Below are 27,655 nucleotides of genomic sequence, written 5' to 3'. Positions count from 1 at the left end.
TGATTTGGCCCAGCAAATGTTCCTGAAGGTTTTCAAACAAAGTTCCTCTGGTGTATGGCCAGCTTTTACTGTATGTGAACACCTGCTAAAAGAGAATACAAAATACTTAATTTTTACCCGACTGAAAAAAAAAATATTTTTTTTAAATTTTAATTATTTGAGTCCTGACCATAGTATATAACGAAAGAAAATTTACAGAAAACCACTGTGTAGTACATTGAAAGGCGTAGTTCTTCAGAAACATTCAATTTTTTTCAAATGTTTTAAATAACATATTTGAGACAAATGACATGTCCACATATTGTATTGATTGGAAGTTTACATTATATAAATCTTACTTTATATGCAGTTATATTTGGTTTAATCTCTATCTATTTACAGTATACATGTGCATATGTTCTCAGGGAATAAGAAACAAAATAATAATAAAAAAACGTGATTAAACATATTTTTAATGTCCAGACAGTCAGTACACAAAGTTGAAGACTGTTTAGGATGAATTGTAAACAGGTGGGTGCATTTAGTAGCTGCCTGTTTATAATGCACTACAAAAAAATATTCATTTAAAAAAATCATAGATGGTTATAAAACCTTTCCCTTTGCCAAGACAAATCTAGACTTTATGGTCATTTAGGACAAAATAATTTGTTTCCACATAACAGGTCCCCTCCGCTGTTGATATTTACCTTGCTCATGTTCCCCAACTGCCCAGTTTTCTTACCACACCTGTGGAAAAAATGGTACTGGCTAGAGGGACCATGTTACTCATGCCGCTCTTTTTGAAATGCAATACTTGGTGCCTAATCAGCCAATCGCCATACCTGAATGCTATCTTGTGCAAACAGGAAGAGCGTCCTTATTCACGATCAGCCAATCTTTAAACCTGAACACTTTCAAGTGAGAGTAGGAAGAGGTCCCTTAGCCTTACTCAAGCTCCAGCTGAGATCTGGCCCAGAATTTATGGGGAAAGGGATTTAGTGGGCAGAAGGGGTGGTGGAGAAGAAAGTAAAAGTACCAGCAGAAGAAAAGGCCTGTTAAGCAGGGAGCCTGTTACTTTACCTTCAATGGACAAGGGACAGGTTCACTTTAATTTTTCCTTTTTTGATGACAAGTTGTACAAAAATATTTTTATCTGTAAAAATACTACTAGATACTAGTTACTATGTTTTATACACAATTTTCTATATGCTAGATACAAATTAACTTTCAACACACTGAATGGAATATAAATAACTATTTTACATGGAAACCATATGTTGAATGACAAGCTACAGTATTTGATTTCTACAGAAGAAAGGAAAGATATAGTTTAACAAAAAAAAGTATTTTTTATCAAACATTTAAAACAAATGTGTGCTAAGTTAAGAGGGATACATTGCAACTAGCAGATTTGATTAAATGATTGGCTTATGAGTAACATGGCCTCTGTATATTATTTACATAACTTTAATAAATTGGTTTATACAAAATAGATTTTAATCATATTAGCTATTTTGCAACACACAAATGATTTCCAGTCTAGTCAATTCATAAAATAAAATTACACACTGTTATTGTGCTGCCTTGTTTTCCTTGCATTGGCTGGTAACAAAATGACATACATCTAAAAAATTCCAGTTTCAGTCTTTGTATAATAAATGTCATATTCTTTGTTTTGAATATTGGTATCTGTTATATTTACTATATAAATATAATTTTTTTTTTTTTGGTTTTTGGGTGTAAAGTTTCTGTTCGAAGAGAAACAAAAAGGTTATGACTACAGACCTCTTATTCTAAAAATGCAAGTTGCCTGATCGTTATGCTGATCCTCTGGGTTCCCTCATTTTAATTTTTAGTTGACCCAGAGCAAGTATGTAGAAGTCAAGGCTTATTTATGACTGTTCTCTGGCATTAATTATCTGCATAATTAGAAGGTCGGTAATGCAAAGTTTGGAAACCAGAAGGTAGGATAACAGCCAGACTGATAACATTTTGAAGAGAGGAGGTGAGTAATGGCAGCCCCCTAGATTCTGGTATGGCAAGTTTCTTTTAAAATGTATGTAAAGCCAAAATAGTTAAACTGATCAGGTTAATTTTTGCCGTCTGTGTACTGCAGGGGGGATTTACCTTAACATCCTGTCCAGGAACACCACAGGAAATGAGAAAAAATCTCCCCAAATTAAAAATAATTTTCATATTAGAGAGCTGTCACAGGTGCAAGTATCCTCATTGGAGGATTTCCCTTTATCTCCTGTTCTTGTAAAACAAAAAAGGGTAAAAGTTTGGATTTCTTCTCATTTTTTGTCAGAGGGTTAATTTTCCCCAGGGGAAACAGAGACAGCAACAAAACTTAACAGTTAACAGGCATTCTAATCATTTCCTACCCTATCTGAAACAAAAAGAAAATGTTGCATTTACATACATTTTAATGTCATCTGCCTACACTCAGATTTGCCTTTAAATCAAGACATTACAACATTTATAAAACGATTAATCCAATGTGAATTAAAATAAATGCACAGAGAGATAGATTAACAATTTTTCTCATAGCCTAAGGTGAAAGTAACACATTTTGAGTATCCCTGTTACAAAATTATTTTCTGCATGTATAATAACTAAAGGTGACAGTTTCATACCATAATATTGCATATTAAATTGATTATTGAAATATTTTATTGGAAAGGTCAAAGAGCCTTACATTATTAACATGTTAGTCTTTTAATTAAACAAACACTATATTTTACATGTCCTTTTGAAATTGTTTGACCAGCTGAAAAAATATTTTAAATTTTTATTAATGAAATGCCAGTACGCAATGTTTTTGTAAGCTTGTTATACAGAATGATCACATATATAACATAGGTTGCTGTTTATTTATGGCAAGTGGGTACAAATGTTTCCTTTTTGCAGTATAGCATTTCCATTTTTACTGATAACATAAAAAAAAAAAAAAGTCCTGTTTATAGGTGAAAATGTATATGAATCCACAATTTAAAATTCTTTCATTGTACAGTGTTCATGTTGAAATTTTTACAACGCTTAAGTGCTTCATCCAATGGGATTCCAGTGTACAGTTTATGCCGCTGGTGTAGTCCTTGTCCACATGAATAATGCAGCATTTTGGTCTCCTATCGACTTTATATGTACAAGAGCAGTCATGAAGTGAATTGTGAGTTTAAAAAGTTTCCTTTCAATGTAGGTGTATTCAGGGCTCGTCATCAGCAGGCGGAGGTTGGCATAGCTTGTATAACCTATAAAAAAAATATAAATTTGATTTTTAATGCTTACCTCTAAACACTGTGTACATTATTCACTGTGTATATTATGAACCTCCTATAATAAAGTTAACTTATATTGTAATAATAGAAGACCTTTATACAGGCCACCGCATCCAATTCGCTTAGCAGGAGAATGTGACTGGCTCCCTATGGAGCCGGTTTGCATATCTCTGTTGCGGCGGCTGAGCGCACTGCACTGTGCGTCTTTGGCTCCATTTCAGGGCCAAATTCAGGGATAGATTCAGCCCTGTTTCGTCACTGAGATGGGGAACACATAATAGCTCCAAATCCCACCAACGTGTTAAACAAATAAAGATTAAAGGGGATGTAAAGCCTTGTGTTGTTTTTTCACCTTAATGAATCCTATGCATTAAGGTGAAAAAACTTCTGACAGTGACCAACCCCTCAGCCCCCCCTTTACTCAACTGAGCCCCGTAATTTCCACACCGGAGATGCACTCACCTTCTCTTCATGGGGTTCTCAGCTCTTGATTGGATAGACTGATAGCAGTGCAGTCATTGGCTCCCATTGCTGTCAATCCAATCCAATAACGTGGGCGTCAGGGAGCGGGGCCGAATCCTGCATTCTGTGTCTATGGACGCAAATGCTGGACTCGGGAGCACGCCCGCAAGGTAAACCCCCACTTCTCCTAGGGGGTTAAACGATGCCAGGAGGAGCTGTGAGGGCCATTATGGGACCCCAGAAGACGATGATCGGGGCCGCACTGTGCAAAATGAACTGCACAGTGGAGGTAAGTATGACATGTTTGTTATTTAAAAAATAAATGATGGTTTACAATCACTTTAAATTATCACACATGTATAAAATAATTTGTGAAAGCAATTCAAAAGTCTGCATAAAGCAGTGTTGCTCCAATCTTCAATCAGTACACATAAAAAACTATAATAGATTACCCAAGAACACACTTCAGCCTCTTATGGGAATATGTTGACCAATCAGCACTTAAAGGGTTGATACATCCTGGTTCAATCTTATCTGACTGAGCAACTTCTCAGTAAAAAGAAAGGAGACACAAAGCAGCCCCGTAGCATAATCTAGTTTAGCCACACCCTACGCATTTCATCAAATATGACGTTAGGGGACAGGCTGATAGGATGCAGGTTTTCCAACATGTCCCTTCAATAAAAAAATTGTAATTTGACTGGCTTCTGTTGGAAAAACAGTTGTACACCCTGACCAAAAGTCGGCCAGTTCCTGCTGCACCAGCTGATTTTTGGCCAGTGTGTGCCTAGTTTTACATTATCACCCACTCAGTTACAAAAGACACAGGAATCATATTATAGATTTATATTGCGCTGGTTTTAACCCCCTGCTTTTTTAGCTAGAATTTTCCCCAGAGTATCCCCAAACTGCTGGAGGGGCTGTTTATAAAAAGTGTGGTTCCCTCATTTGTGGCGGTACTGTCCTAAAATTAAAAAATGTTGGGAAGAGGTGTCACCCTGCATACAAAAACACTACCCTCTAGCCCATGTGTATCAAAGGGAAATATAGGAAATCTTCACTGGTGTGCTTCTGGAAGATGGTGTGCTTCTCTAATCCATCTTCCAGAAGCACACCAGTGAAGCCCTTCTATTATTACCTTTGATACGCATATGCTTCCATGTCCCTGACAACATCAAACGTATGATGAAACATGTTGGGCTGGACCTAACATGAAATCGCAATGCACAGCGGACGCCTGCCAGAACAAATGCATTGTGGATGTTACCATTGCTGCAGCTTCTGGAATTTCAATGCCAGTTTATTTTATGTTAAATGCAAGTGCATTTTCCCATCTTCAGAAAAATGTATTAAAAAACTGCCATTTTACATGTTTCTACTGAATGGCAGTGAAGTTGGAGTGAAGCCAGTGGTTATAGTGCTATCCCATTCATCACCGTTCTGTTTGGGGTTTATCCCTAAAGCGCTGCTGGCTTTTCATTAGTTTGAAAGTCATCTTATTCCAATAAGCACCCAATATCACTCTTATCTCTTCTGGGCCTCTGGAATATCCTTTATGGATTTAGTTCTATTGAATTTCTGGGTGCTGTTATTGGAATTTGGAAACACCTCCTGCAATCTTGTGGACTTTAAATTTGAGCATTTCAGCACTGATTGTTTTATGGAAAATACTGCTTTGATTGTTAGATATACTGTATATATATATATATATATATATATATATATATATATATATATATTGTAATGGACGCCGTGGCTGGGTCCTGGAAGGACGCTATATTTCCCCTCTGTTTGGGTTGTGCTCTCTTTAAGGGAATGAAAATTGATTAACCCACCTGTTAGAGGAAGTGTCTTTAAAAAGCAAGACAGGAAGTTGTAGATGGGTGTGGAGGAGTGGAGAACACATGGTGGATGGTGTTTGGTGTTTGTTCTGGGTTACAGCAACTGAAGTGGACAGCAGTGTCCTGTTTGGAAGGCTCCTGGCAGGGGAAGCTACCTGCCAGCAAGATCAAGCTCTGTTTGGATAGAGACAGCTATTCTGAACTGTGCAAGTCGGTGAGACTAAAAACTTTTTCCTTTGTGTTTTTGGCTGCTGTAAAGCGATTTAAGTTTAATAAACCCTTTGTTGTGAGCAAAGCCTGTGTCCTGCGATCTACCTGGTCCCCCGAACATTACAAGTGGTGCTCGAATGCGGGCAGGACAAAGTAACAGGCGTTTTTTCTTGCTATTTTTTTTTTTTTGTGGATTTGAACTGACATTTAAAGGGACAGTACAGTGAATTTATGTCCTGGGTTAAAGCTGCACAACTGCGGAAAGCTGAAACCATGGAGGAGCTAATTAAACAGCTGTCCTTGGCAAATATACAAGCGCAGACCCGCCATGAGGAAGCTAATCAGCGCTTAGCAACCCAGCTGGAGGTACAAAAAACGCAGCTGGAGGTACAAAAAACGCAGCACAACGAGGCACTGGCTTTGCAGCAAGAAAATACTCGCCTGTTGGTGGCCCAATTAGCAGCCCAGCAAGCGACCCAACAAGGGGTTATGCAGGATCAGATGGCGGCCTTAAAAGAAGCAGTGCAGCAGCTTTCTCAGGGCCGTGAACAAGTGGCCGTTGCCCCTGGCAACCAGGTGACCATAAGGGCAGGCCATTTCTTGCAGAAGTTGTCCCTGAGTGATGACGTAGAGGCGTTTCTGGCAACATTTGAGAGGACGGCAGAGAGAGAAGGGTGGCCCCAGGACCAGTGGGCCGGCTTAATTGCTCCTTTCCTCACCGGAGATTCTCAAAACGCCTATTTTGACCTACCACCAGAAGATGCTAAAAATTATCAAAAACTAAAGGCAGAAATACTGGCTCGGTTGGGGGTGACTACGGCCGTTCGGGCCCAACGAGTGCACCAATGGAAGTATCGTTCAAACCGGCCACCACGATCTCAAATGCATGACCTGGTGCAACTAGTAAAAAAATGGCTGCAGCCCGAAGTGTTGTCCGTCCCCCAAATTGTGGAGCGGGTCGTGCTGGACCGATACTTAAGGTCACTGCCAGATGACCTTCAACGGTGGGTCAGCCATGGAGACCCCAAAACCGCGAACGGCCTTGTTGAGATGGTGGAACGATATACGGTGGTGGAGGATCTGCTTGGCCCCACCAAGCGTCAAGGGCCCAGTCTGCCATGGCCCTTCCGACCAACTGCCGCCCTTCGAAAGGATGTCCCCAGGAGCCCTGGAACCAACACCCCGGAAGGCCAAGAGTCACACCCGTTACCCCCTCAGCAACCTGTTCCTGATCGGAGAGGAGGGGATGTACAATGTTGGCGATGTCATGCCTGGGGCCATACCCGGGCCCACTGCCCATTGCAGGAAGAACCCATGGAATGTGGGGTTCTTCGGAGGGGGTCTTTTTATGCCCATAAATCGTGTACAACACATCTTGAACTTGGAGAGAGGAATTTTGAGTGTGAAGTCCAAGTGAACCACCACCCTGCATGGGCCTTGCTGGACTCTGGAAGCATGGTAACCCTGGTTCACCCTAGAGTAATTGGGAAGATCGGTCCGGTAAGCAAAATTTTGCGGGTTGTGTGCATTCATGGGGACACTAGAGAGTACCCTCTCATCTCGGTGTCCATCTCCACAGCATGTGGCACTGGTACTCAAGAGGTGGGGGTGGTAAAGAACTTGGTACATGACGTTATCATAGGACGAGACTGTCCATTATTTGCAAAACTTTGGAGACAAGGAGAACTATCTGAAAGGTCCAGAGACTGGGAAGAAACTAGTCCCTCTGTTCCTGTTGTAGAGGGTAATAACCCTGAGATGCCACATGTTCATAATATGGACCCAGTTGATAAAAACGCCAAGACTTTGGTTAATAATGATGAAAATAGTGCTGATACTGTTAAAGATGTCAATATGTGGGGTTCTCAGACCTACCTGAACACTGAGGGGGGGGAACCTTCCCCGCTTCAGGTAATGCTGGGGGAAGACGATGAGGAAATGGCCTCTACCCCTGACTTTCCAGATTTGGGTGTTCCCCAGGGGGCATTTGGTACTGCCCAGATGCAGGACCCCACTTTGGCCAGGGCACGGGAACAGGTTGTAGTAATAAATGGGGAGCCCCAAGAGCCAGGTGCTAATGAGCGGTGGCCACATTTTTCAATATGTAATGAATTGCTTTATCGGGTTACTAAAGTGAGAGAAAATGTGGTAGAACAATTATTGGTACCCCAACAATATAGACGCAAGGTCCTGGACCTGGCCCATGATGATGTGTTAGGGGGACACCTGGGAGTTGAAAAGACGGAGGCACGGATCGCCGACCGGTTTTACTGGCCAGGCTTGAAAGCAGAGGTAAGGAGATACTGTACCTCTTGTCCCACCTGTCAGTTGACCGCTCCGACGACCCATTTCCGGAGCCCGTTGGTCCCTCTACCCATAATTGAGGTCCCATTCGAGAGGATAGCCATGGATATAGTGGGTCCCTTGGTAAAGTCGGCTCGAGGTCATTCTTACATACTAGTGATCCTTGACTATGCCACTCGATATCCTGAGGCGCTACCCCTGCGGAATACCTCCTCTAAGGCTATTGCACGGGAGTTATTCCAGTTGTTTACACGGACAGGTTTTCCCAAGGAAATACTCACAGACCAGGGCACCCCGTTTATGTCGAAGGTTATGGCTGATGTATGCAAACTGTTCCGGATTAAACAGCTGCGCACATCGGTCTACCATCCCCAAACAGATGGATTGGTAGAACGTTTTAATAAGACCCTTAAGTCTATGCTCAAGAGAGTGGTACAAAGGGATGGGAAAGACTGGGACTGCCTGTTACCAGCTCCCCTGTTCGCTATCCGAGAAGTGCCCCAGGCCTCCACTGGGTTTTCGCCCTTTGAATTGGTATATGGGCGGAGACCTCGCGGACTACTGGACTTTGTTAAAGAAGAATGGGAAAGTGACCCAATCCAGCATAAAAGTGTTCTTGAATATGTCTCTCAAATGCAGGAGAGGATCCGAACTGTGATGCCGCTAGTTAAGGAACACTTACAAAAAGCCCAGGAGGCTCAACGACAGGTCTATAATAGGGCAGCCAAAATTAGGAACTTTCAAGTGGGGGATCGAGTAGCAGTGTTGATTCCCACTGTGGAAAGTAAATTCTTGGCCAGATGGCAAGGCCCTTTCGAGGTTGTAGAAAAAATGGGAGAGGTAAATTATAGAGTCCACCAACCAGGCAAGAGGAAACCCTTCCAGATATATCATGTAAACTTGTTAAAGCCCTGGACAGACAGGGAACCAGCGACCTCCCTGGCTAGTACAAAACTTGAGCCTCGGGTTGGGGTGGAGAGTGTCCAAGTAGCAAATACCCTGTCTAAAACCCAAAGTCAGCAGGCAAAGGAGTTCTTGCAGAGAAATAAAGAAAAATTTTCAGACTTGCCCGGGCTCACTAGTGTCGTAGAGCATGATATTGTCACAGAACCAGGAGTCAAAGTTTTTGTCCGGCCCTACCGCATCCCAGAGGCTCAAAGGAAGGCCGTTTCAGAGGAAGTAAAAAAGATGTTAGACCTAGGGATTATTGAGGAATCGCAGAGTGAGTGGTCGAGCCCGATTGTGTTGGTACCGAAGCCCAACGGGACTCTGCGATTCTGCAATGATTTCCGGAAACTTAATGAAGTTTCCCAGTTTGATGCCTACCCTATGCCCCGGGTAGATGAGCTTATCGAGAGACTAGGTCCAGCCAGGTATATCACTACGTTAGACCTTACCAAGGGGTATTGGCAAATACCGTTGACTAAGGCTGCTAAAGAGAAAACTGCTTTTTCTACCCCAGAGGGGAGTTTTCAGTACAAAAGGATGCCTTTTGGATTGCAAACTGCTCCAGCCACGTTCCAGAGAGCAATGGATAGGATTTTACGACCTCACCGGAAGTATGCCTCAGTATACTTGGACGATATAGTCATTTTTAGCAAAGACTGGGAATCGCATTTGCCCAAAGTGCAGGCAGTGCTGGACTCTCTTTGGAAGGAGGGGTTTACAATAAACCCTGAAAAATGTGCTTTGGGAATGGAGGAGGTGAAATACCTGGGTTATATCGTGGGTAGAGGGGTAGTGAAACCTCAGGTCAACAAGATAGAGGCTATACAGAATTGGCCCCGCCCCCTCACAAAAAAGCAGGTACGTGCATTCCTGGGCATGGTGGGATACTACAGGAGATTTGTACCCAACTTCGCCACGTTGGCGGCTCCGTTGACCGATCTGACTAAGGGTCGGAAATCGGTCATGGTGGAGTGGAATGCAGACGCTGAGAAGGCTTTTTTGGAGCTCAAGTCGGCGCTGTGCCAACACCCTGTCCTGGTAGCACCTAATTTTTCAGAAGAGTTTGTTGTCCAGACTGATGCTTCCGATGTAGGATTGGGAGCGGTGTTGTCACAGGTTATTCATGGCGAGGAACACCCGATAGTCTTCCTCAGCAGGAAGTTAACACCAGCAGAGAAAAACTATGCCATAATTGAACGAGAGTGTCTGGCCATTAAGTGGGCTCTGGAATCCCTCAGATATTACCTTTTGGGGAGGAAGTTTAGGTTGATTTCTGACCATGCCCCTTTAACATGGATGAGTCAGGGAAAAGGGACTAATGCCAGGGTTACCCGGTGGTTCCTGGCACTCCAGGAATTAAAATTTGTGGTGGAGCATAGGCCCGGGAGACTGCATCAAAATGCAGATGCCCTCTCCCGAGTCCATTGTTTGAGCTCCACTGTTGCCTCCACCTCCTTGGCGTTGGGGCACAGGGGGGGGATATGTAATGGATGCCGTGGCTGGGTCCTGGAAGGACGCTATATTTCCCCTCTGTTTGGGTTGTGCTCTCTTTAAGGGAATGAAAATTGATTAACCCACCTGTTAGAGGAAGTGTCTTTAAAAAGCAAGACAGGAAGTTGTAGATGGGTGTGGAGGAGTGGAGAACACATGGTGGATGGTGTTTGGTGTTTGTTCTGGGTTACAGCAACTGAAGTGGACAGCAGTGTCCTGTTTGGAAGGCTCCTGGCAGGGGAAGCTACCTGCCAGCAAGATCAAGCTCTGTTTGGATAGAGACAGCTATTCTGAACTGTGCAAGTCGGTGAGACTAAAAACTTTTTCCTTTGTGTTTTTGGCTGCTGTAAAGCGATTTAAGTTTAATAAACCCTTTGTTGTGAGCAAAGCCTGTGTCCTGCGATCTACCTGGTCCCCCGAACATTACAATATATATATATATATATATATATATATATATATATATATATAATCTCTTTATCTGTTTTCATGTTTTTATGATAGCACTGGACATTGTGTATTGGTGTTTGTTGAAGGTTTTGTATCTGTAAACCTGTGCTAGCCACCATTTATCTTAGCATGAAATTATACATGCCTATTTTGGGCTTCACTGTAGCCTATGAAGCCAGAGTTATTTGGGGTCATGTTGAGTTTAGCTTGCAGGCTCTGGGGGCTGGGTCTCAGCCACCTCCCCCTGGCTTCTGGAGGCTCCTAGAAGGATCCAAAACTTAGTGGGCGGAGGGGTGGAGATGGCAGCTCACATATTCAAAGGCACTCTACCAATCCCTGGAGGAAATTCTGCCCAGTAGGTGAAGAGTGGAGAGCCTGGCCAGAAGAGGAGAATCCAGGATCCAGAGTCCCAGAGGGACCCCTGTAATGGTGGGCCCTGCCTCTGCAGAGAGAGAGAGAGGAAAGAGAAAGCAAGTAACAGGAACTGGAAAGAGGGACCTTCACCCTGTTTAGTTGTATCTATGACACACCCTGCCAAGTAAATGGGATCTGTAGAAGGCATGTCACTAACATGCTGCAGGATTTCAAGGGACAAATAAGTAACCTATACCTATTCACCCCCTCAGAGCCAAAACAAAAGCAAGCCGGGTGCAATTACTAGCTGGCCTTTAGAAGGGGCAGTATATATTTTTTCTTCTTCCCTGCTTAGGGGAACCTGCAGACAGGATTGTGTATCGCACTGGAGGAAGAATCTGGGTGGACAGGAGGAGATCGGAAAGCATTTGAGGAAGATGTGTCTGTGTCACTGGTCCCCTGGGCATGCGACACTACACCCGCAGCAGGAGCAGGAGGCCCGTCGCCGTGAGTAGTTCAGGCACAGCCATTACAACAAGGTCAGTGCTGTCCAGCAGGAGCAAAGGTCAATGCCCACAAGCGCTACTCGGCAGGAGCAAACAAGGAGAAGGCAGCTGTTCCCATACACCCTGTCACCCCAGCACAGAAGGAGCTGGAGCCAGCTGACTTCACTTCATCAGGTGAGCCAGTGGGGAGTGGCAGTGGGGGTAAACCCAACTGGGAGACCCCTAAGCTGCAAGCAAAGTATGGGTCCCTGGCGGCAGGCTTGGACATGTACTCCTCAGCCAGTGGATCAGAAGCAGAATGGGACTGGGGTGACAACTTTGATAAAAAAGATCGGCAAGTCAGACTTCCTGAAACATCCACTTATTTTGGACAAGCAGAGCAAGCTGATTGGGTGGAGCAGCTGCTATTCAGTTCAGAAGAGTTACAGTTGAATCTAGCTTATATCCAGTACAGTATCCAGTCAGGGCCATCTGACACTTGGGCCAGAACTCAGGCTCAGAAAATGGCCTATAAAGAGTGAGACATCAGGTCCCCACAGGTGTGTGTCCCACCTGAACAAGACAGGCTCAAGAAGCTTCCCAGTTTTTTTCCATCTGCAATGAGAGGTTCAGAATAAAACCACTTTATAATGGGGACTGGACTATCCTTATGTCCCTGTGGAAATCATGGACATCATTGAGACCACCCACACTCAGTGGGAAGATGATATCATCTGGGACTTTCTACATGTGCCTAAGCCACTGAGGTGGCCTCAAAATCCTAAGGTCTGGGCCTGTTATCAAGACATCCGGTGGAAGTGGAGCCTAGGAAAGGCTATATACAAAGATAGAGTAGTGATTGTTAAGGCTGGATGGCTAGACAGCTCAAACTCTATTACCATCCGGGATCCCAATGAAATTTCAATCAATTTATGGCTGTTCCTGGTCCAGAGAAGTCGATCTAATGATCTAATTGTTGGAAAAATTTTCTTCAATCAACTTTGGAGCTGAAGTAGTCCCCGCTGTCAGAATACAATAGCACAGCAGGGAAGACTTGTGTTTATGATTGGGGGAATCCGTTTAGTTTTTTTTGCCAGCCTTAGTATACTCACATCACTATACATAACGTCAAGCTAGTGATCAATATTTATACTGTTTGGCTTGTGCTATTTGAGGCTATTTATTGAAAGTGTACAATGTAGAGGCTTGCAGTAACCAAAAGTAACAGATGGGAAATCACCTTTATGGTCTGGTAACCTGTACTTACACTAATAGGAAGTCCATAGAGATATAAGTAACTCAATCTCATCTCTATAGTTACAGGCAGATTCAAACAGAGGACTCTTGCAGGGGAACAATATTAGATAAATTAGAAAACCTTCTGCAATATCTATTCGTTTTCCATGAGATAAGCTTGCACAAGTCTATTTCCCTTTACCTACTTAATCTATTGACAAACTTGTTTGATTGTTATAACTGACCTTGCAAGTTTACAGTAGTTACAGTAGTAGTTTGATGCCCTGACAGTGGCTGGATTGTACTTGCACATCTAACCACCATGTAATTCCATTAGAGTGCCTTTGGATATCCAAATAAATTGCTGTGAAACTTGCAGTCAAACATTGGGTGATATGGGTGGCAACCTATAAGGAGCACCAGAATTCAGCTTATAATACCTGGATATGTGATTTTCAGTGATGGGTATCTTCACTCATCATCACCACTTTACCAAATCAGCCAACAACAATCCAGCATCCAGCATGCATGGTGGTGACTGATAGTCATAACTACGATGCTAAAGATTACTTCTTTCTGTTCAGTTATCAGCTCATTAAAAAAATGCAGTACTTCTGTCCAGTACATGAGCATTTCCTCTCCATAATTTGTTTCCTTAAAATGTTACAATTATAGAAAAATACCTGATAACCCTGCAAGAAATCTAGCAAGCTCTTAACTTCCTGAGCATTACTTGCTCTGTTGCACTGGAATATCAAGCAATGGCATCTGCCATGCTCAGTTTACCTCTTTGGACTAAACAACATCTCCCCATGTATGTTACGCCAATGAGCAGTTTTTGTAGTCCAAACTAAGAGTATGCAGCCTAGGGTGACAGCATTACTACAACATAGATACAGTAAGCTATGTTACTACCCTAGGACATCCCAGGTAAAAATATTTGGCAAAGGCCTGAAAAAAGGAGACACCACAACTAAGGACTAGTAAATTGCAAAATATTGAATTTTTGTTCTTCGGTTTAGTTATACTTTAGGTTTAGATTGGGACAATTAACAATAAAAATTATTAAACAAAATCAAACACAGTAAAAAATTGACATTAATTAATATGTATTCTCAAAAATATTAGGTTACTCACATACCTTAGTGGTTCTCAACTCCTGTCCCCAGGACCCACTAACAGGCCAGGTTTGCAGGATAACTGAAGTACATCCCAGGTGATATCATTTGCTGCTCAGTGATTGCAGTATTCTAGTCTGCATCTCCCCAAGGTAATACATAAAACCTGGCCTGTTAGTGGGCCCTGAGGACAGGAGTTGAGAACCACTGCCTTAGCTAGAAACTGTTTTATGAATTTTGTTACTTGCTATTTGTTATTTATCTTCTGTCCATAAGCACAGTATGATCTAAAAAGTGTAATATATTTTACTTTATGAATGTTTTATAGGAAACTTTTTAAAATTTATTGTGAAATTTAAACAGTTTTCTAGTATGCTGTCCTCTGCTGCAACTCTAGCCTGCTGCTGGAATGAATCAATCAGTGTTCTCTAGATGCCCGCACAGATGGCGAGACATAAAATAAAATCATCAAAAGAGTTTCTTGCAGACCGCATGAAGGTGAAACATGAGAGCTGGGTATTCACTGGTTATATTTCAGTTCCAGCTATTTTATTGTGCAGATTAATTTCTAGCTTTCTGATAAATACTGCTTTCCGCTTCCAGTCCTCTAATGATGGACTGTGCTATGAAAATGTCTACCATTCTCTGGCTATTTAATAAGAAATCCCACTGACTCTAAACAGTATTTTGTGTTGCTTGCACACAGGTGTTAGTGCTCAGAATTAACTTTTTTGCTCCATGCCCAGAATCCAAAAGGCATATAGTTAGGCATACATTGTCATCACTCTCTTATCTCTTATATCATCTAAGAGTCTTTGCCCACAACAATTACACCAGTACATGTGAACTCCATGCAGGATAATATGTACAGTGGAGATTATAATCAATAAAAGTCCCTCTGAGCACTTTAAGAATCGAAATAGCCATCTTTATACACTGTTGCTTATGGTACCATCTCCATGGTGGAAGACCCTTAAGTGCTCCAAGAACACATAGCACACAGGAGAACAAGGGAAACAATTAAATTGGTTGATGGGAAGACTGATAGAGCTCTGTATAGATGTCTATGGCACTGGTTACACCACTGATTCAACATTAACATAAAAATATACCTAGAAAACCCAACTTAGAACAAGGATTAAGATATTTCAAGGCAAACAAAAGGTTTATTTGTCACTTCAGAACATTAAAACAAACAATGAAAACATGCATATAAACATTAAGAATGATAAAATAATAATAATTTATGATTTTAGCCATTTTCTAGGTGTTTTTATAAAAGGATTTTACATCAAAGAAATTTAGATTGAAAGTCACCATAAAAAAGCCATAATGGAGTTTTGTGGTGTTAACTTGCTTTGCTCGGGTACTTTATTGATTGCCCTCCAGCTGTTGCTGCTCCAGTCAGCTGTGGAGTTCAAAAGAGTTAAAGACTAATTTCACCTTAAGGCTGGGTTCACACCGCTGCGGGGGGAGAACCGGATGTGATTCGCACAGCAAATCACATCCGATCTCCGTAGCGCTGCGAGTTCAGCCATACAGATAGTATGGCTGAACTCGCAGCGGTCCCGCAGCAAACTCGCACGGGACCCTTTTTTGGGTCCGCAACGGAATCGGATCGCATGGGGGTTCACACCATGCGATCCGATTCCTGTGCGAGTCGGCAGATCGCACTGCGATATGCCGACGGATCTGGGGGTGTCATTAACATAACATTGACACCCCCAGCCGTCCGCATAGGGCAGTGTGAACTGCCGGCGGGAGGTGTGCGATGCGGGAAAACGCCGCGGATTCGCGGCGTTCCCGCATCGCAGCAATGTGAACCTAGCCTTAATTAAATGATAATACGTGCACATGATTTTGCAGGTAAGAAAATGTGCATTTATTATTTTTTTTACACGGCAACCGGCAAAGCATTACACACATGATCAGTGGATTGTGAGTGCAATGTCAGACTCCTGCATACACTCAGTATAGCTGTCTGCCTGTACCATATGGACAGACAGATACTGATGTGCAGGAAGAGCAAATTAACTATAAGGGCGCTCAGGGGTGGGGGTGTGCATGGGACTGCTACAAAGTAACATGTTATACCCTAAATATGGTTTTAACATGTAACATCGGCTTGCAGTGCTGATCAGTGTTTTCTGAATCCCCCCAACCGAGACGTATTCTGACAGTAGTGGCACAGAGCACACTCTCTCTCCACCCTCCTGCAAGGTATTTTACATTGTGTCCAGTAGCCAAATGGAGTGATGGGGAAGCAGAGGGAAGGTAAGTATAAGCAGGGGTGCACCTAGAGCATTTGGCATCCAGGGCAGAGTCTATATCTGGCACCCCCCCAACTTTAAAAGGTAAAAACATTCCACTGTGCCCCCTGCATACCTCTGCAACCCCCAATATGTCTTTGTCACTACTGTGTACCCCCTCTCCACAACTGCACCTCTGGACCCCTTTACATTACACAGAACCCGCCCCTCTGGACCCTTTAAATTAAACACCCCCCCACACCTATGGATACCTTTACATTACACAGACCCCCGCAGCTCTGGGCCCCTGCACATTACACAGCCCTCCCGCAGCTCTGGACCCCTGCACCTTACACAGCCCCCCACAGCTTTGGGGCCCTGCATGTTACACAGCCCCCCACAGCTCTGGACCCCTGCATGTTGCACAGCCCTCTTGCAGCTCTGGACTCCTGCATGCTACACAGCCCCCCCACAGCTCTGAACCCATGCATGTTACACAGCACCCCCCCCACAGCTCTTGACCCCTGCATGTTACGCAGCCCCCCACACAGCTCTGGATCCATGCACATTACACTGCCCCCCTGCAGCTCTGGACCCCTGCATGTTACACAACCCCCGCCCCCACAGCTCTGGACCCCTGCATGTTACACAGCCCCCTTGCAGCTCTGGACTCCTGCATGCTACACAGCCCACCCCCCACAGCTCTGAACCCATGCATGTTACACAGCCCCCCTTCGCAGCTCTGGACCCCTGCATGTTACACAGCCCCCCTCACACAGCTCTGGATCCCTGCAAATTAAAGAGCCCCCGTGCAGCTCTGGACCCCTGCATGTTGCACAGCCCTCCCACATAGCTCTGGACCCCTGCATGTTACACAGCCCCCCACAGCTCTGGACCCCTGCATGTTACACAGCCCCCCTCGCAGCTCTGGGCCCCTGCATGCTACACAGCCCCCCTCAGCTATGGACCCCTGCATGTTACACAGCCCCCCCACAGCTTTGGAACCCTGCATGTTACACAGCCCCCCCGCAGCTCTGGACCCCTGCATGTTACACAGCCCCCCTCGCAGCTCTGGGCCCCTGCATGCTACACAGCCCCCCTTCAGCTATGGACCCCTGCATGTTATACAGCCCCCCAACAGCTCTGTACCCCTGCATGTTACACAGCCCCCCAACATCTCTGGACTCCTGCATGTTACACAGACCCCTCCCAGCTCTGGACCCTTGCATGTTACACAGCCCTCCGCAGCTCTGGACCCATGCATGTTACACAGCCCCCCCTACAGCTCTGGACCCCTGCATGTTTCACAGCCCCCCTTTCTTACAGCTCTGGACCCCTTCATGTTAAACAGTCCCCCCCAGAGCTCTGCACCTCTGCATGTTACGCAGCCCCCCACAGCTCTGGACCCCTGCACATTACATGGCCTCCCCCGAAGCTCTGACCTTTCCTACCTTATTTTGGCATGCAGAGTGGGAGACACAGCAGTGCTGAACAGAGGGTGGGAGCTGCTGGAGTTAATTTTTTATATTACCAAGCTAATGATTGGTTGCTAGGACCTAGCAACCAATCACCTGCTGGTTAATTTGGAAAGTTAACTTCAGCAGTTCCTGTCCCCTATTAAGCGCTGCTCCTCTGTCTCTCTCCCCTGCTGTACAGAAGTGTAGTGTCTTCTGAAAATGAGAGTGGTGGAGTCAATTCGATGGCCGGCCTTGGGTATCACCCAGGTATGGTCTGCATCCAGGCACCCCCCGAACCCTGTCATGCTTTGCCACAGCGCTGCTGCCTGAGCCCGCCCCACTGTCACTGATGTGCTTTCGTGGGCACCAGGGGTAGACGGCCCCCCGTTGGTACGCCACTGAGTATAAGCAGCTGTTGGGGCTGACCTACAAGTCAACAATTGGCAAACCACACCAGGATTTATTGCTGATAACATTTCAGAGTGCTCTATTGCCATTTACTTTATTAACAAAGGAAGGCAAGATCTTGAAAACCCAGTTTACATTGCATCTCATTGGACTGCTAAACCATGAAGGTAGCTGCTTTGTACTTTCTGGAAAATTTTCATATTTTAAAGGTAAACATTCATACTTTTTTGTTTAACTTGTGTAGTTGCTCATTAAAATGTTACTAATTTGCTTGAGTTACTTTTGTCCTGCTGGGTCTCATCTGAATGTATTAGGTGGTTAAAATGTCTCTGCTAATCTCATCAAGGTGATTTATTAAACAGTGTCTTGATTTAGGCATTCTGATAAATGTGTACAATAAAAGTTGGCATACGTAAGATATAGCCACACATCACTAATTGCAAATTTAAATCTATTTAATTTACAGCATTGCCTAAAGTCTGATTCACGAACGTAGTAGTAAACCCTAACTTAATGACATTTAGCTTTGCTAGAGTTTTGTATATCAAACAATTGCCATTCTACTATTCAGAATATACTTGCTTTAATCTGTGTTTCATCTATTGTTGCATCTCTTGCAGCCTCTTTGTAGCCATTTGCTCTATGCATGCATGCCAGAGATGGCTTAATGACATTTTTTTTTTGCTTTATCTATGTTTATGAAATTTTCAGTAACAAAAACATACAAAAAGTCCACTAATCCAACCCTTCTAGAAGGAAGTGTATCGCCTCACCACCCAAGTCACGGCACACTTTTTAGATTACTCCTCAGCACAATTTCTGCTTCATCACTCTATAATTCCGAAAAAAAAAAACATTTTCCCTCCCTAGCCATGCATATGGTAAATGCAGCCCAAATGTGCATACCATTCCGATGGTGCGCTCCCATCTCCCCAACTATAAAGGAATGCCTCCAATGTATTAAAAGAACAGCGGAAATGGAGAAGCTTGCCCATTAAGCAAAGGAGACTCTATCCGAATTCAACAAACTTTGGTCCCTGCTGGAACCACTTTACCACAACGGAACGCGTACTCCAAGCTCTTGGCCTGTCACGATGCTTCCATTAGCAGACAGTCTCATCCTCCCAGAAGACCCCTGAGGCGCAGAAGAATGCACGCTTCTGTTGTGCACAGAAACCGGGCTGTGGCGCATAGATGTATGCAAGCAGAGGCTGTTATGCACCCTCATGTGTGACGGTGCTTGCGCGCACCCATGCACATCCCGGCGCTTGCGCGCACCCGCACGCCAGCGCTTGCACACATCCTCACTGGCACCAAACTAGCCTATTTAAGTTCAGCCAACACTTTGCCTGGTGTTTCTTTGTCTTCAGCTCCTGAGTATCCTGTCCCCTATGAACCTGTCTCCTGATTACCTGTTACATACCTGGCTCGTTCGACCATCCTTTGAACTCTGCCTGTACCGACTTCGGCTTGTCCTCTGACCAATCTCCTGTCTTCTCCCTGGCACCTGCACCACTGATCTGGTTTGACCTGACTTGCTTCCTGACAACGATTCTGCCTGAACCTTGTACCTGATTCTGCCTGCTGTGTATGACCCTGCTTGTCTGACCTTGCTCCTTGCTGCTGCCATCTGCACCTGCTGCCAACTGTTGGTCTCCTGCTGAAGCTCTCCGGTGTCTCCACCAGCACTTCGGGACTATCGCTCAGCTGCCACCAAAGACTTCCTGCGAATCTGCTCTCTGGTGCCTCCTGTTTACTCTATCAGGGGCCCTGAGCCAGAGTGGTAAGGGAGGCTTTGCTCGTCTATTCAGGCTCTTCTACCAGGTACGTGATATGGCCTAACTAGATGCGCATTATCTCTACCCCCTTCCCTATCCCCACAGGAAAAATGACCTTACCCTTTGTAAGTTCTGACTTCTGATCCCCCCCTTATAACAAGAAAATCAAGACATCACACACACTCATGAGTTTAAACATTAACTAACCTTGGGTAAAATAAGGAACCATACCTGAAGGTGATGATTAGCTATGCCCCCACCCGGACACAGTTTTTTCCCAATAGGGGTGTCCAGATAGACTGGAGGCATGTCCGATGTCACCAATAGGTTGTGGATCTACCTACCTTTACTGCTTTTGCAATAACTATGTTGATTATGTTAAGTTGCACTCATATGTACCTATTTGTGTAAGAACAGAAATCGGACAAAACCCTTTTTGAATGTTTGATAGATTGTAATTCTTTTTTTTCTGAAAATTTTGTTTGAATAAAAATAAAATGAAAGAAATTAGGAGAAATATGGCAAAATACCAAAACACATCCATATTTCTTATTCTTTACCTAGTTCCAGACTTTAGACATGCTACACGCCCACAAATAGGTAATCCCTGTACCCAGTACACAGCATATCTCGGCTTTGATAACTCAAAGCCAGAGTTGCTATATACAAAAAAGCTGTCTGACAGCAACAACGCCGTTCAGACACTAAATAGAAAGATACAAAATAACATACCGTATATACTCGAGTATAAGCCGAGATTTTCAGCCTCTTTTTTGAGGCTGAAAGTGCCCCCCTCGGCTTATACTCGAGTCATCGCTGTCTGCCCGCTCGATCAGCGTGTCGAGCAGACAGACAGCGGCCATTCTATAATTCAAAAGCCGCGCCTCCGGCTCCGCCTTCGCCTGTGATAGGCGGAACACTGAATTTCCCAGCAGCCTGTGTTCCGCCTATCACGGACATCGTATCATCCTCGTACTACGGACGAGGATGATACGATGTCCGTGATAGGCGGAACACAGGCTGCTGGGAAATTCAGTGTTCCGCCTATCACAGGCGAAGGCGGCGGCGCAGCTTTTGAATTTTACAATGGCCGCCGAGGCGCCGACGAAGAGGGCACGGGACGGAGGCAAGGCAAGGCACGGCACGGGACGGGACGGGACGGGACGGAGGCAAGGCACGGCGGCAAGGCACGGCACGGGACGGAGGCAAGGAGGCAAGGCACGGGACGGAGGCTCGGGACAAAGGCTCGGGACACAGGTAGGCTGGACACACACACACACACACACACACACACACACACACACACACACACACACACACACACACACACACATGGAGACACACACACACAGGGATGGATGGATGGATGGAGACACACACACACAGGGATGGATGGATGGAGACACACACACACAGGGATGGATGGATGGATGGATGGAGACACACACACACAGGGATGGATGGATGGATGGACACACACACACACAGGGATGGATGGACGGACACACAGGGATGGACGGACACACAGGGATGGACGGACACACAGGGATGGACGGACACACACACAGGGATGGACAGGCATGTCTCACCCTCGGCTTATACACGAGTCAATAAGTTTGCCAGTTTTTTTGGGGCTAAATTGGGGGCCTCGGCTTATATTCGGGTCGGCCTATACTCGAGTATATACGGTAGTTACTTTTGTATCTATTCTGTTCATTCATCCATCTGTAGATCAAAGGGATGAATTTCAATCTGCAGGTGATGTCAGTTAAAGCAACTGACAAGTACATTTTTGTTTTTAAATGTTCTTCTGTTTAATCCTAATTAACCCTTACTTTACTCTAATCAGCTCCAATTAACTCCTTATTCATTCATCATCAAATCATTGTTGCAAGAAAATATTCACAGAAAGAAAGCCTTGATGCTTCTTAAAAAACAATATATGTATTACCTTGTTTATGTAGTGACAAAGTTATCATCGAATAGACAGGTCAACAACAGAATTGTAAAAATGACTCTAATTCAGAGGAGGTGAACATGTGTGAGAGGGGAAGTGGATAAACAAACATATATATATTTCTATATATGCCTGCATTTCTCTCCTCCCCATTCTATATAAATACAATTATTACTAAACTTCTAAGATCATTTCATTTCAAACTCTATTTAAACTACCCATGGCATTTCCTACGGTGGGGGGTTTTCTGATTGTGACACCAGTGGACCATGTCAGCATAATGAATGCTTAAACAGCCACTTTTAGTCATTTTTGCAAACCATTTAACAAAGTTTGACAATACAGGAGCACTAATGTGAGACAGGGACAGAGCATTGTCGTGTATAGCAGGGGAAGCCTGAACAGGGATCTTCATGGTAGAAATTATTTCACTGAAAGCTGAGATTTAAAATACCTTTTGAAATTACTTTAACGCTTTAAAGCTTATATGAGATTGGGTTATCCTTTAACAGCACTGTACTCTAACAGTAATAAAAAAAAGAAGAAAGTCCTTGAATATCCTTTCCAGAGTTGGAATATATATAATTATATTCCGTTGCTACAAGTTTTACTTCCAACGAGAAGATTACTTGAATCTGTAATCCTTGATGGAGAGGATTCTGGGCTGAAAAAGACACAACTCTCCGGGCAAAGCTTTTCCAATAAAAGTAAGAGTATATTCAACACATAATTTTCTTTGCTGGTCAAACTTTTGCTTTATTACAGCCAGGGCCCTGCTGATTCCTCCTGCTGCTTTATTGCATTGTTGGTTTACTATTTTTTATAAATAATCATATAAAATTCCATAACACTGCTCCTTCTCTAATCACTGTTATACACAGAAGAGCAGAGCCATAAATCTTAATGTCTGATTTAAAAAAGAGTTATGTGATAATGCATACAAATGTATGCCCCACTCTGTTTGTATGAGCTTATTTAATGAAAAGCCGGCTGGCAATAAAAGCTGACTGCTAATGCTTTGCAAGCAGGCTCCTCTGCCCCTCATGGGTTGTTTGTTTTGCTATGCAATTGTAAAACATGCAAACCTTGGCTAAATACAGATTAAAGGACAACTATTGAACAATTGACACTTATGTATTTACTCTCCCTTTGTGCTGACATACTACACAGTGCTTTAAACATCACAGCTCACATATGTAAATATACTTTTATAATGAGTAATGCTCGCTCATGTCCAACTCCGTATTTATTTTTTCCTTTGATCTGTTATTTTGGTTTAGTACATTATACTGGTCTGACTGGTGGCTGTGATAGCAAAAGGGCTCCTAAGAACAAGCCAAGTGTGGGATGTTAGATCCAGGGCCCCTCCTGTTATTTATTGCAATGATTTATCAGCATAGGTGTGCCCATTCATTGAATGGCATACAATTCGGAAGTCACAGTGGCACAGCTGAGTGGGGTACAGAATGGGGCTGTCTGGAGTATGCATGGTAAAGTGCAGTCCATATACACTCATGCACCTCTATAAACTCAACACATACCCCCATCTTATCTCACAGCTTATTTTTTTGTCACTTGTCACTCTACAAGTACATATACACATCCTGGCCAGCAGTCTTCATTTACCCCAGACTTCCCTACAACATGAAGCTCCACTCGCTTCCTGCACATTACTTTCCTGCCCTTATCTGTGCTGACCCAATACACACTAAACTCTCACTTCTTGCGTTGTATCTTTCATACGATGGGGTTATTTTTTTAAACCATTTTTCAAAATGCATTGGTGGGAGAATCGTCATGTGGCTCCATGGGGGTCAGTCTTAATCTGCTGTTAATATCCCTTCCAAAAACATAAATAAAGCATGCTCTACACACTTTATCTGTGTACAGCCAGATGGTGGTGGATTAGACTGTGATCTGATCAACAGGACTTCAGAAAGACCTGTAAGCAAAAATGATGTCGAGCCCACCAGGCTAAATATGGAAACATATGAAATGTGATAGAAAAATCTTACTTTTTCAGTATTCATTGAATACGAGAAGCCAAGAGATGAATCAGTTTACCAGGCTTCATCTACATTATAATAACAATGTTGACAGGGCTAGCCCCTTAATAATAATGATCTGCTAAATCCTATTGCCTTTAGAATATATATTATTGCATCCAGACAGTGATAGATCCTATGGCAGTCACATGGACTGCTATGGTTATATATCCTGGCTCCCTGAAGTCATCCATCTTGCTTTTACTTTAAAGAAAGTTAGCTGTTTGTGCTTCACAAATCAATAGAAATCATACTTTGTCTAAGGCAGAAGCTGCATTACCCTGCTACACGGCTAGATGCGACAATTGATCAGAGTGCATCCAAGGACAGGCACCTCTGCTATTGGTTAATATTTACTGTTTAAAAGGAATGTCCATGATGTGGCTGACAGTTAAAACTGCATTAAGTCTGGGTTCACACTATCGCTGCATGCGGCTCACAGCAGGGGTCTGTGCGTCCTGGTTCACTGTTTCAGGTCTGATTTTAGGCTGAATTTTTGGCTAAATTTGGGCCTGAAACTGACCAAAAGACGCAGAGGGATGCTGTGCAAATTTGCACCGGAGCTGCAGTGGAGATGTTTGAACCGGCTCCATAGAGAGCCGATCACAGTTTCCTGCTATTGGATTGGATGCAGAGAACTCACATTCAATTTGCAATGATGTGAACCCAGCCTCAAAGATAGGTGGGTTACTACTAGTATAAAATAAAGCCATACATATACAGTAAATATTATCAGATTTTTTCCTAATGTACAGTTACATAATTTATAAGGTTGAAAAAAAAGACACACGCCCATCCAGTTCAATCTATTTGTGTGTTCAATGTATGTGTGGGAATAAGCAGTTGTAGCATACCTTGGAACAGATGCCGGAGTTCTGTCTCGAACACCCAGATTCTTGGCTGTATTCTGAACTCGCGCTCCCTACAGTGGGTGAAAAAACATTGGTAAAGGTTAAATGTAGCAGACATTAACATTCTTAAAGCGGTTTGGTACCTAAAAATGAAACTTCATGTTATTAAAATCCCCAGATAGAATACTTACCTAAATGAACCCTGAAAAAAAAAAATATTCTTTACTTACCTTTTATTTCAGATGTTTCTGCTGACTTCCTGGTTGTCCTCCCGTGGGAGTAGGCGTGGCTATCGTCCTCGCAATGGTCCCTGGGAAATTTCTAAACTATTTCCCAAGAATCCATGGGGGGACAATGAAATTGCGAAATCTCGCGAGATTTCGTTAGGAGGCCGGTCACGTGACGAGGGAGTGTCCGAATTTGCCATTTTTAAAGTGGGCAGGCAGCTGTATCTGCCATTACCACCATTGCACACGAGGAAGCAAAACAAAGCACACAAAGGAAACAGCACTTTTTCATTGCTGCTCACTGCTATCACTGAGCATGTGCGAGATGGAGCGGAGCATGCTGGGAGCTGAGCGTCATCGATATACAGGAAGTATATACAGGAAGTAAATGCCTATGGGCTTCAGACGCCCACACTTAAAATGGAAAACACCAGAGCACTTTTTTAAAAGTCATCCCGAGGAAAAGAATCGTCGCGCCGGGGGTAAAAAAAACGCTGGACGTCGATGCTAAGCGAAGGTAGCAGTCGCCCACCTGTGACACAGGTAAGAAAAAAAACGAAAAAGAGCGGAATCCCGCTTTAACCACTTGCTTACTGGGCACCTAAACCCCCCTCATGCCCAGACCAATTTTCAGCTTTTAGCGCTCTCACTCTTTGAATGACAATTGCGCGGTCATATAACACTGTACCCAAATGAAATTTTTATCATTTTTTTCACACAAATAGAGCTTTGTTTTGGTGGTATTTGATTACCTCTGGGAATTAAAAAAAAATAGAAAAATGTTTTATATTTTGTTAATAAATTTTTCAAACAGGTAATTTTTCTCCTTCATTGATATACGCTGATGAGGCTACACTGATAGGCTACACTGATGGGACACAAATAGGCTGCACTGATGGGCACTGATAAGGTGACACTGATGGGCACTAATAGGCGGCACTAATATGTGGCACTGGTGGGCAGTGATTAGGTGGCACTGGTGGGTGCCACTGATGAGTGGCACTGAAGGGCATTGATAGGTGGCACTGAAGGACACTAATAGGTGGCACTGATAGCTGGCACTGATGGGTGGCGGTGATGGGCACTTATGGGTGGCAGTGATGGACACTGATCGGCACTGGTAGGCAGCATTGATAGGCAGCACTGCTAGATAGCACTGATGAGGCACCACTGGTGGGCATTTATAGGTGTCACTCATGGGCATGGATAGGTGGCACTGATGTACTGGTGGGCACTGATTGTTGGGCACTCTGGGCACAGATTGTTGGGCACTCTGGGCACAGATTGTTGGGCACTCTGGGCACTGATTGATGGGCACTGTGGGCACATATGAGGCGACTTTGCCTCTCCCTGCTGGGTATCGATGTCCCTTCAACAGGAGCCAGTGATCGGCTTTTTTTTTTCCTCACGCTGTCAGCGTGAGAAGAAAAAAAAACATTACCGATCCTCTGTTTACATCACGTGATCGGCTGTCATTGGCTGACAGCTGATCACATGGTAAGGGGTCGGGATCGACCCCTTACTCCGATCTGTGATCACACAAGTCTCATTGACTCAGGTGATCAAAACACGCTGCGCGCGCCCTGCAGGGGGATGTGGTCAGCTTAAAAAAGGGAGGACGTCTATTAACGCTCCCTCCCGGCAAAGCAAATCAGCGTTGTAGATGTCATTTGGCAATAGCGTGAATCTGAAGGAGTTAATATTATTTTTAAAAGGGTATATTTACTTGATCACAACAAATCCCATATGTTTTAGTGGCATTATATCAAAGCTCAGCCATATAGAAATCTATAAATTTCTCTGCTTATTAGATGTATGATTTTCTTACCCTCTAGCTTATAACTTTTATATTCTTATAGCTAAACTCAGAGCTCTACCAATCTGCTTTGGCTAGTATTAGAATGTCTAAAATCTGATCTGTACAATCTCTATACAATCTCCTTTAAATTTGCTAAAATTATGTAATATGAGGGTCTACCCTAAAGTGGATGGAAAGTCGGAAGGTTTTTTATCTTAATGCATTCTATGCATTAAGATAAAAAAAAACTTCTGTGTACACCCCCCCCTAATTCAGTGAGCCAATGAGGAGAGTGAGGGGGTGGGGCCAGGTCACGGCTCAATGTCTGAATGGACACAGGGAGGCTCAGCTTGCTGTAGGGGCACTCAACAGGAGGCAGGGGCCAGGAGAGCCGAAGAGGGACCCAAGAAGAGGCAAATCCACTGCAGTGAGCAGCTAAGCATAACATGTTTGTTATTTTTAACAACAAAAAAAGAGACTTTACAATCACTTTAACAAACCCTTTAAACTGTATCCAGTTAGGCAGACCTTTAGCCCTTGGTCACATCGAAGACGACATGGAAACTGTGCTGTTAGAATGCAGAATTGAAGTTGTTTGGCTACTATGCACAGCTGCTCCAGATTTTTCACTCTCCAGTTTTAGTAAACCAAACCCAATGTATCAATGGGAGATGTTGATGCTAGGAAAGTCCGTTTTTTTTTTTTGTTCATGCAGCCTGCTTTACTCTA

The 27,655-nt window shown here is 43.8% G+C and overlaps 1 protein-coding gene across 1 annotated transcript in view; it reads right to left on the bottom strand.

Moving 5' to 3' along the window:
• Positions 1 to 434: 434 nt before the first annotated feature.
• The window catches only part of PREX2 (phosphatidylinositol-3,4,5-trisphosphate dependent Rac exchange factor 2), a 436,082-nt gene continuing 408,861 nt past the window's right edge, over positions 435 to 27,655 (bottom strand). The window contains exons 39-40 of the mRNA XM_077492842.1: positions 24,905 to 24,972; positions 435 to 3,230 (exon numbers count right to left, since the gene is read on the bottom strand). Coding sequence (XP_077348968.1) covers positions 3,185 to 3,230; positions 24,905 to 24,972 — 114 coding nt within the window. The 3' untranslated portion in view covers positions 435 to 3,184. The remainder of the gene's footprint in view (positions 3,231 to 24,904; positions 24,973 to 27,655) is intronic.

This window comes from Lithobates pipiens, unplaced genomic scaffold (assembly GCF_037356315.1).
Source record: "Lithobates pipiens isolate NorthernLeopardFrog02 unplaced genomic scaffold, aLitPip1_a1.2 Scaffold_19, whole genome shotgun sequence".
Classification (NCBI taxonomy): domain Eukaryota; kingdom Metazoa; phylum Chordata; class Amphibia; order Anura; family Ranidae; genus Lithobates; species Lithobates pipiens.
Note: the sequence above shows the minus strand (reverse complement) of the source record. Positions and strands in the feature narration are given on the sequence as shown.